This window comes from Camellia sinensis, chromosome 11, assembly GCF_055761805.1.
Source record: "Camellia sinensis isolate YWXY chromosome 11, ASM5576180v1, whole genome shotgun sequence".
Lineage (NCBI taxonomy): Eukaryota > Viridiplantae > Streptophyta > Magnoliopsida > Ericales > Theaceae > Camellia > Camellia sinensis.
In genome coordinates, this window is record NC_138971.1 from 45,490,856 (window position 1) to 45,502,604 (window position 11,749).

Sequence of the window (11,749 nt, forward strand, 5' to 3'; positions counted from 1 at the left end):
TATAATTATATATATTGTTATAATACTAAAAGTAAAAAATAAAAATTAAAGAAAAATAAAGAAAACAAACAAAAAGAAGCACACAAAGTAATAAATGGGGTTGAAAATTTTTAACTAACCTGACAACCCCTATATTTATATATTATAATATTATATTATATTTATTTATTTTATTTACCTTCTTTTACAGATTTTTCATCTATAAAAGGGGAAGCTCAAAGCAAAGGAAAAGAGGAGAGGAAGTTCATAGAAGAAAGGAAAGAAAGAGAGAGTGCGAGAGTTTAGAACGCACATTTTTCATAGTGGTAGTTCCATGAGTACGTGGAACTAACTTCCTTATCTTAGGATTGAGATGAAATTCTGATCAAGTAATTGGAATGAGTTATATTTAATTCGATAGTTTTGATTTAATTTGGATACTTTGCGTAACGTTAGAAGATTTGTTTGTATAAGAAATGTTTATATTCGTTATACAAATGGTTTTCAGTATTTGTGTAGTAAAATTATTAGACGAGTCATGTCAAGTAAGACGGGTCGTACTTCAAAATAGTTTAGTGTAATTTAGGGAGACAGTTCATGATAAGCGAAGATAGTTCGTGCTTTCGGATTTTATTATGCAAAAATTATTTTTACAAAGTATCTAGGCCAAGATACATCATAGTATCCAAATTAAAGATTTTTTTACAAATTAATACAACAACTCTCAATTACATGGGCAGTGGTGGATTCAAAATCCTAAAATATTTTTCTCATTTCATTTCACTTAATTAATAGTTTAATTTTCACTCCAGAAATTCACAACAACTCCGTTATACTTCTAAATTTCTAAATTAAATTTATTTCTTATCTTTAATCCTTCTGGATTGACAGCTAATCTTGATCGCTATTCTACGGAGTAGTGGTTACTCCTTGATTTTTAAATAAAATATTTTAGTACGTAAACGACCACATCATTAGCAAATTGATGGAGTAACAATGTCTTTAATTGTCATTTGGAATGAGATTCAAAATTTAAGGTCAAATATATTATAATTGAAATGTCAGATACCAAAGTGATAGAAACGTCAAACTACTGGGACTATTAATGTAATTTGTCCAAGAGTAAAAATAGACTAGAAGTGTAGGGAAGGCAAATCACTCAAAAAGTATAGTAAAAGTTGCATTATATCTGAAAGGGAAAATTGCACTAGTAATCCATATACTTTTATTCTTGTGTCATTTTAGTCCCTGCAATTTTATTTGGCTCGACTTTGACCCTGAATTTATGATTTTGTTTCAATTTGGTCCAATTGATTACAACTATTAGTATTTTCTTTGAAAAATATGCATATAAGTGACATGTGTAATATTTTTTAAAATAAAATTATAAATTTACTATATTCAATGAGTTAACCTCAACCAAGTCAGTGATTATTTTTTGTCAAAAACACCAACGCCATTATTAATTGGACCAAATTGACACAATGTAAAATTAAGGATCAAGATTGAGTCAATTGAAAGTGGAGGGACCAAAATAATGCAAGGGACAACATGTAGGGACCACCAATGTAATTAGCCCAATCTTAAATCTAATTTCTTGACATACTCTTTCTCCACATGCTGATTTAATAGTTCTTCTTCTACTTTCAGCCTTCGAAAATCCAATTGACACTTAACCCTTTGCTGCACACCTCAGAGATAAGGCGCTACGGCTGTGTATATCCCTCCATATCCCCTCCCTGCATCTCAAAATAGCCGAATTACACCATGACAAGGAGCATTCAGTTTGAACAAAATCAAATATTATAACAAAAAGAAAAAATTCATCTATAAAAATAAAACTGCATGATATTTATGTCCTTATTGCCAATGCTTGAAATAGTTTTAAAGATTGTAGTGAAATTCAACCTTCACTGATCAATCGCCATTGCCACATGATCGAACTCAATTCTCGCACGATCCATGAAAGTTTATTGCGAAAGACTTTATACATTAAAAACTGTTAAGGGATGTCTTCTTCACTATAAAAAAAATTAAAATTAAAAAAAACAAACCATGTTAAGAACAAATACCATTAGAACAACTAGAAATTTAGAAGTAGATATTACTTTAACGCTGTGTTTGGTTGGGGGATTTGGGAAGGGAAATGGAAAGGGAAATGGAAAGGGAAATGGAAATGAAAGGAAAAGGAGAAAGAATTAATAGAATTTCAAATCCCAACTATGTTTGGTTGTGTTGGGAATCCAAGGAGGAAAAGAAATAATTTCTCATGAACTCTCTCATTGTCCTTCACACACAGAATTGTAGTCATGAATTGCAATAACAAAAAATAAGGTTGCACATGATCAAAGTGCTATTTGTTTTTTAGAAAAAAAAAAAACAAAATTAATTAATTTTTTTTAAAAAAATAAAAAATCAATCAAAATAAAAAATTAATTTATTATATTTTGATAAATATATATATATATATATATATATATATATTAATTTGATAAAAAATTAATCAATCAAAATAAAAAATAAAAAATCATAACTAAACAAAACTTTATTATATTTTCTCGACAAATATATATATATATATATATATATATATGTTATTTTCTTCTAATTTTTCTAATCCAACCAAAAATGTACGAGAACATAACAACCACATCAATCACTAGAGTACAGAACAAGTGAAAACATATAGTCAAACACTAAAATTACATAGCTCATCTTTTTCTTTTTTTTCTTTTTCTGTTTTTGAGAACACTGAAGATGCATATATGATTGAATTTCCCAGCAAACAAAAGCATATGTGATAGAGAGAAAAATTATGCTCATGCAAAGAATAATTCCACAGAGAGGGGATTTACATATATTTATATATGATATTATTATATTGTTGGTTGCAACCATGAAAAAATGCTATGCTGCTTACAGACAGACACAAACCAGCATCATTGGTGTGTAAATAAAACAGCATTGATGTGGAATTCTGAACCAACAAACACCAACTTTTGACATATTGTAAGTAGCAAACCAGCCCAAACACATGTAAAACTACAATAGTATACTGATATATTGACAATAATATAAAAGCATTTATATATTAGTGGAAGAGCTTCCTCTCCAAAATTGATAAAGTTTGAATTGCAGATTCAACAGACAGACACCAATTTAAATTGAACATAATGATGATTCCAAGAGTTCTATTATGATGATCAGAATAATCTCACAAGCATTACCAAAAAAAAAAAAAAAAACAAAGAAATAACATCAATGTATCATAGTGCAGCAATGCATTACAACCACCTACAGACAGCTAGCATCAGCAACAGCATAAGTGCAGAACACCAAACCAAAGCATAAGACAGCATCAGCAGCAGAACATCAAAACCAAGACACCAGACTCATCCACCAATATAGAAAACATAACATCCATGTATCATAGTGCAGCAATGCATCACAATCAGAATAACAGATTCATCTACCAAAATAGACTCACCACCAACTAACAGAGTCTACATACAAAAAATCCAAGCCTAATGATATTTTCATAGATTCACCAAATCCCTGAAATATTCAAATAAAAAAGTACCAACGAAAGAAAAATAGTACTACGCATCAAAGATTGAAGATCCGAATTTAACAGACAACCAAAGACCTCGGCGTTCAATAGGGCATTCTAGGTATGCTCGAGCATCACTCACTTCTTTAGCAAGAACTTGATACACCTTCATTCGAGAAGCATCACTCATGCCACTAACCTTCTCAATCTCCTCAAATAATTGTCCATTTGTGTAGTTCCGAAGGTTACCACGATCAAGCGCTGCTGCAACTGCATCTAGACCTTTCTTAATTGACCTTATTTCTTCACTCAGAGTGTCACCTAATTTATTCTTTCTCTTCTTTGAGTTAGAGGAACAAGATACTTCAGCAGTTTGGTCATCTTGAGTTCCAATCCCATCAAAATTCTCTGAGAGTGACTTAGTATGATCAGTATTTTCATCATCCAAAAGAATTTGTTGCCCAGCCCAACGAAGTCGCTTTTCTTTTGGACCTATAGCAAGACTCCCAGTTGCTCGATCCTTTTCAAAGAGTTGACATAACTTTTGAAAGTTTTGAATCGGAGCATGTCGAAATTGAGAAGCTTTAGGCTTTGCCTATAGAGAATATCATATATAATATTATATTAAATAATGATGAACAAATATTGTAATTTTCTAGTACAGAACTGCATCAATCTGACAATTAGATATACCTTGAGATAAGCTGCCCATACACCTGCTGTAGCTTCAATCAGTTGTGTTGAATGATTATATCCAAATCCACTATCAGTTGTTAACATATCTTTAGCCATTGCAAGATTCCTTTTTAAAGTCTTCAACCGATTCCTTACATGACTGGAATCACAATGTACACTAAACTTGGTACTCACCGCATTGCTTGTAACTCTATAAGCAAATGATGTAAAACTACCACCAATTTTTTGTCCTTTGAGCATTTGGTCCAAGAGTGAGTCAATAAGAACAACATCCATTTGATTATTCCATTTCAAATGTTTCTTGTCAATTTCTACTGAACATTCTTGGTCACCTTCCACCTACACTCAAAAATGCCATAAAACATATTGGAAGAAGAGCATAGCTAGTAGCAAATTATCACCCAAACAAACGCAATGTTTCACATAATACAATAACAAATTAAAATATAATTCATTCCAAGATAACATTCAAATAATAATAATTAACTTGTCAATTTTTTGTTTTATCAGCAAAAGAAAAATATTATATTGATGTAAAGCAAATGAGTACATAATGGGTACATCACAAGAACAAGAACAAGAACAAGAACAAGAACATCAAATAACCCTTCTAGCCCCTCTATGTTTTCCAAAATCCATATTATAATTTGATTGTCATTAAAGATTTATATCATAATCTCTCCACATGTCAGTAGCTATTCGCTCCCTTAACAATTCTCCTTCCCTACATTCTTCAGCTAAACTTGATCTAGCCACGTTAGATTGCACTTGTGCTCTTCTAAGCTCTGTATCAACCTCCTCAATAAGACTTTCATTGGGATCAACACCCATGAGGTAGTTGTGCAAAATACAACAGGCCAAAACAATATCTGCTTGAGTGTCAACATCATAATATGGCTCTGTCCCACTTCCTAAAATTGGAAACCTTTTCTTTAGGACACCAAAGGCTCTTTCAATTGCATTTCACAAAGATGCATGACGAAGGTTGAAAAGCTCTCGAGAAATTTCTGGTTGATGAACACTATACTCCTTCAAATGGTAACGAGTACTTCTATATGGAGCAAGGAACCCAGTTTTTAGTTGAAATCCTGCATCTACTAAGTAATATTTCCCTAGGACCAACAAGTAACTAAATGATGTTAGTTTGAAAGAAAACAAAAATAGATTTATATTCATCAGCATATATACACGTTCAGTGATCACCTTGAGAAACGATCAATTTATCCATTTCTCTTGTTAATGCATTATCTAATATTCTCGAGTCTGAAGTAGATCCTTCCCATCCCGGAAGGATATATGTAAACTTTAAATCAAAAGAACATGCAGCCAAAGCATTTTGAGTGGGATAGCATTTTCGTCCTCAGTAGCTTTGTGCATCCTTGTTTGGCACTCTTACATGAAAATGTGTACCATCAATCGCACCAACACAATCCTGTAAAAATTCATTATTTGTATCCAAACATATAATATTATATACCCTAATTGCATTCATGTAACTACCTTAAAATAAGGCCAATACTTGGGATTGTTTCTAATCTCTGGAGGGCAGTTGAATCCATCAGGTTGCTTTAAAAAGATATCTTCCAATGATATAATGGCTTTAAGAACTTGATGAAAATGTCGACTAACAGTCTCACCTGATCGTCTATAAAAGAACTTGATCGTACGGTTCCTCAAATTATGGCCAATTATATGAAGGAATTTTGCAACTTGTTCTTCTACTTTACTTTGAGGATTGTCTCTAAGAAACTAAGTTCTTTTAAGCATGCTAACTAGTGTGGCAAACGCATCTTTGCTCATGCGTAACTGGCTACGACAATCTGCATCTTCCAAAGTCGTTAGCCATTTAATTAGGGCATATCTTTCATAATCTCCTTGTTCTGAAATTGACTTCCTTATATGATCACGACAATGAAGAATTGAGACAAGGCTGACAGCATATGAAGCATACATAGCTACACAAGTGGCTGCCCACTTTCTATACTTTTCCCACTCCTCTTGATCATTTATCTACAATTTTTTAATATAAAAAATCACATCCACTGGTTAATAATGTTCCAGAATTGAAATGATACTTCAAAAAGTTCATAGACTAGGCAACACTCAAAATGACAACCCATTTGATTGGTTAACTTGAAGCATGTAAAAATGAATAGGAGACAACAAGTTGATGCAAAAATATGAATTAATAGGCCTACTTTATCTTTTTTATATGGTGTTACATTTGAATTCTTCCTTGGTCAAATGGTAAACTATTTGGATGTTAATCAGGAAAAAACTCCAAGTGCTAATCAGGTAACAGGTCTTATGTATTAAGTTGCTAAACTATATTATTCCAAAATAAATCCAAGAATCAACCGTAGCATTAAGTTTAAAAAAATCTACCATGAACTCATAGAACTATTAATTTGTTTGTGCAGGAAATCGTGATTGAATCAGCAGTAGCAGAACCAAAGACAAATTGAAGCACAAACTCAGAAATAAATAAGAAGCTTGTCCTATTCAAATCAGAGTTTTATAGTTCCAGTTTATGTATTGATATTGTATTGTTTCTACTTTAATGCTGGAAAAAACTCAAAAAGATTGGAATAGTAAAAGGCTAAATTGTGTACAGGTATTGAGCTGTCTTAGTGGGCACATCTGTCACTCTTGTAAAACTGAATTAATGTAGAAGTGTAATTTTCATTAGTTGTCATCCATCTATTGCTTAAGCTATGATTAGACTTATAATGAATTAAACAAGATGTGTTTATCCCTCCTCCCAACAGAAAAGGAGAAACAACAAACATATGGATCCAAACAGAAAATAGCATTGGCAGTGAAATACATGAGCCAAACATTGAAATTTCCATCTTATAAAGAAGAGTAAAATAAAGGATACAAATGTCATACAAAGGCAGCACAATAATGAACCCCACTTATTGTCGTAGTATCACTGCCATCTCTATCTTGGCAGTCTTCTCAAGCATTCTAAGCAAGAAAGGAAGCTAATGGATTTAATCCTAATAAAGGCTTCATAAATGCCTAATTCAGGATCACTTGTGAAGATGAAAACTGCACAGAGTGCTACAACTAGTGGTGGACCCAGAAATCATGAGTAGAGGTGCCATGTTAACTCAAAATTAAAACAGTGAATTTGTTACGAAATGAAAACAGAACCATCTAATAGTAATGACATTAGCAAATTCTCCAATATGACAATAGTCATTTATCAAAAATGAGGCATTCAAATGCTTGCAATCAACGAAAAAGGTCCAGTTAGACTGTTAAAGGAACGTGTGTGGTGAGAACACAAAATAACCTCAAACTCATTAAGGAAAAAAAAAAAAAACTAAAAAGAATACAACTTCTAAGTCTTGAGGAACCCTAATGTCACGACCCCAAACCGCCCCTAGTAGTTTGGTGCCGTGATGGCCAGTAATCCGAGATTACCGAAGGCCAACTTTCAAAAGCTTAACACAATCAGAGTATAGTATGCGGGGCTCACAAATGCGGAAACAATAAGTCACAATACAAGCGGTCCATAAGAGCAGTGCATAAGTTCAATGAAATGGCATACATCTTTACAACTTGAATACAACAAAGCAAAATACGTATTACATCTTGATCAAAAGGCTTCTCGAGCCGACATATACAAAATACAGTGAATACAAGCCAAGAAGCATGATTTTCAAGATTCGCCGGCGTAAAAGAAATGATATCGCCGACGTGAATACAAAACAAAGCCGACCAAAAATCAAGGATCCAAAACAGTCTTTCAAAAACACATCTAGGCGTCGCCGCCGTCCTGCTCATCACCTACATATATATAGAGAGGGGTGAGCTTGGATACTCAATGAATGGTGCAAATAATAAAGGTTTTTGCATGAATTTAGCCGAAGTGTTTCAAAACAAAACATGCCAAAACCATACGAATTTAGCTGAGGTCCTTACAGAACCAAAACACGTCAAAACTTTATCAAAACAAGGGATGAACCATATTCATCTATCAAGTCTTACAAGTCTCAAAGGATGCTTACTGGCATCGGCAAAACACAGATCAAGCTTATCAAAACAAGGGATGAACCGTACTCATCTATCAAGTCTTACAAGTCTCAAGGGATGCTTACTAGCATTGGCAAAACACAGATCAAGCTTTCCGAACAAACAAACCCACGCGGTAAACCGTCAGTGGCAAAACAAAGACTGCACGATCCGTAATTGATTAGTCACAGGTACTGCGAAAGTTTATAGTCCTCCAGCACAAGGGACTTGTGTTACTTAAGCCCGTAGCTCTTTTTAACACGATGGTCTTGTGTTACTTAGGCCCGTAGCCCGCTTTAACACGATAGTCTTGTGTTACTTAGGCCCGTAGCCCGCTTTAACACGATAGTCTTTCCAAGAAAGGACCGTATCCTTTTATACTTAGTGCTGCGAAAGTTTAGAGTCCTCCAGCACAAGGGACTTCTCAAGAATGACATCAAAACAAGGCTTATACTTGATACGTCAAAACAGGGCTATTCATCCATGCCTAACAAATACTTTCGTCAAAACAAAGCAAAGCAAGATTTATCAAAACAGTATAACATAGCTTTATTAAAAACACCACTCACCTAGTTCTTCAGGTGTAGGCTCAAAGCAAAGATCAAGGTCCTACAATCACACGGCAATCACATTCTCAAAATAGGCTTTATTCATGCAAATGATCTCGGCATTCTTACCAAATCCAAGTCAATAACAAAGCAAAACATGATGGGAGTTTAAACACTGCTTCTGTCTCATGGAAACACACTGGGTACCAACCAGGTCTTTGCCGAGGTCCTACACCTCCTTGCCGAGGTGTGGTCCCGATGGCCTCATTCAAAAGCAAAGTCGGGAAAACCTGGGTTTCCCTTTGAAGAACATGATCATGAAGAAGATGAATGCAAAGATCATAACTTGTTACAAAAATCCGAGATTTCATGCCCTGAGTTCAAAACATGGACCTGGGTACCCATACAAGAAGGTCATGCAAGAACAAACACAAAAACATGGTTCTGGTTCCAAACTTTCAGATCAAAACGAGACTTTTCTTCAAGAACACATGAATACTATTTTTCTCTTCCAAAACCTACTTCAAATCGATGCATGACATGCAAAACAGATCCGATCATGCAATGCAGCTAGATGATCAATGAGAACAACAAGAGTAGGTTAAGATTCTAACCTCAAAACTCAGACCCAACGGTTCAAACCTCGAAGATCAAGCTTGGAAGATCTATTCTCACTCAAGAACTTTCTCCTCCTTCCTCTAGAGCTTCTCTCTCTCTAAAGACAAGGATTTGAGACAAAATGATTTGTTTCTAGGTCTGCCGGCTGTCTTAACCTTCAGCTCGGACACGTGGTGCTATCGGGTTGGTTCAACTCAAAAGGTGATTGATTGATAAGACAAGTCTATGACAAAGCGTACACAACAAGCTAAGGCAAGACACATCGGCAAGTAATGACATCGGCTAAGGTAAAAGCTCGGCAACAAGGTAACAAAGACATCGGCTAGGGAGGACGACACTTGACTAAGCTGTGCCACACCTTGGCCGGGGTGTGCCACACCTCGGTCTAGGCCATACCTGCCCAAGGACAAGGATTACTAAGTGCAAAACATCTCGGCAAACATGCCCGGGGTGAAGATGGGTCGACCAAGTGGTTCCAAGACAATTCTAAGTACAAAGATTCAGACGTGAACTAAGCTCAAGATGACCTCGGCTACACACCAAGCAAGGAACAAAATCATGCAAGCAATACTTCAACAAAACAAGGCAAGGCAAAACTTGCAAAACAACATAACAAGACAAGATCATGCATGAATGTATGCAAGTATGACAAGAGTAAGGTGAGGGTTGCTACACCTAAGCACGTTTGGTTGGAAAAGCCAAAAAAACTTGTATGGTAGGCTGCTTGAATTGATTATCATGAAAACAGAAATAGGTCACAAAATATTCTATTTTGCAATTTTTTGCATAATGAAGCATTAAAGAAAGAAAAAACAATAACCATACAAACTGCAGACACAAGATAACGAAACCAACCACGATGGCAATGACAACAATGGAGACAATGATATTAACCTGTTCTGAGGCATATGCTAACCTATTGAATATACTATTGGTTCACAGATTCAAATTTGAGCAAAAAATAGTTAACTATACAACACAGCTTGTCATTGTTTCAACTCTGCTGTCAAGGCCCAGTTGCATGTTGCTCAAATCTGAGAATCTTGAGCAGTGAGGGTCCATAGTAGCTTTCTTGTGGAATAAAATATACAACACAAAGCTCTCATACAAAAGTTGAAAACCCAAACAAAATCTCCCTCCCATCATCACCGCTTTGTGGGCTCCATATGATCTAATAACGGCTGATTCAAGTTCATTGGTAGTCCACACATTTTGTGTGGAGTGTGGGATTGAAAACAACCATTTATGAAATGTCTCTTCCTGTTTAATACACTATATGGCTCTGGATAATCATGTGGCTTGAAACTGTAGGCTGTTTTTGAGAGCCACTCAAAATTTCAAGGTCTTCTTTGAAACATCTACAAGGCCTTGTCTTGTTTTTACTTACAAACGAAACAGGGTACAGAAATATTGGTCTGATAATATTATGGTGGACGAATTTATTATTATATAAATTTGTTACTAGAACTTGATATACTTGAGTTGATTTTTGTGTCAGTCAACTAAACTACCACTCTGAAGAACATAAAAATAAAATGAGAGAGAGGGGCAAATTCCATTTTATTACTAAACTGTGCATATAATCTATGGGTAATTCTATTTCTATGCATTAATTCCTGATCGAAAACGAAACTGTGTATGCATATTACTAAACTGTGCATATAATCTATGGGTAATTCTATTACTATGAACAAATCCATGTATCTATAATCTCTAATTCGTAATAATATATATATATATATATATATAGGTGTGTGTATGTATGGAATTTTCAATACAGATCTGAGTTTGATGAGAGGAGAAGAGAAAACGAAAGAGGGACACCAATACCTGATCGAAACTTTCAGGCAATGAATTATCAATCGAGTTCAATGATTGAAGATCACCAATTGAAGCAGATGATGATCCCCGATTGGAGCGATTTTCTGAATGATGCTGCGAATCAGAAATTCCTACCAGAGTTAGATCTGCAATTTCACTTCGAAGCAAAATTGTAAAGCAGCTTGAACATAAATAAACAAATTGGTGGAAATCAATAGAGATCTGAGTTTGATGAGAAGGTAAGAGAAAATGAAAGAGGAGCACAAATACCTGATCGAAAAATCCAGGCAATGAATCTTCAATCGAGTTCATTGATTGAAGATTACCAATTGAAGCAAATGATGATCCCTGATTGGAAGGGTTTGCTGAATGATTCTGTGAATCAGAGTTTGCTACCGGAGTTAGATCTTCAAAACTCGTCAATGGTGGTTTTTTGAAGCTACTCATGAATGGTTTCCTGCGAGAAGCCATGAACAATGAAACTCTCTCTCCCCGATAAATTTTTCCCCTCAGT

The 11,749-nt window shown here is 34.7% G+C and overlaps 1 protein-coding gene across 1 annotated transcript; it reads right to left on the reverse strand.

The window, feature by feature from the left end:
- Positions 1-3,578: 3,578 nt before the first annotated feature.
- LOC145802306 (uncharacterized) lies at positions 3,579-4,501 on the reverse strand. The gene is made up of 2 exons (XM_082894996.1): positions 4,223-4,501; positions 3,579-4,124 (listed from the first exon to the last, which is right to left on the reverse strand). The coding sequence occupies exons 1-2, from the start codon at positions 4,499-4,501 to the stop codon at positions 3,579-3,581; spliced, it is 825 nt and encodes a 274-aa protein (XP_082751122.1).
- Between the last annotated feature and the right edge of the window lie 7,248 nt (positions 4,502-11,749).

Excerpts from the sequence above, each read along its gene's own strand:
- LOC145802306 (XM_082894996.1), bottom strand. The coding sequence starts at position 4,501 with ATGGATGTTGTTCTTATTGACTCACTCTTGGACCAAATGCTCAAAGGA. Across the intron at positions 4,125-4,222 it reads TATGGGCAGCTTATCTCAAG|GCAAAGCCTAAAGCTTCTCA; the intron begins GTATATCTAATT and ends TATTCTCTATAG.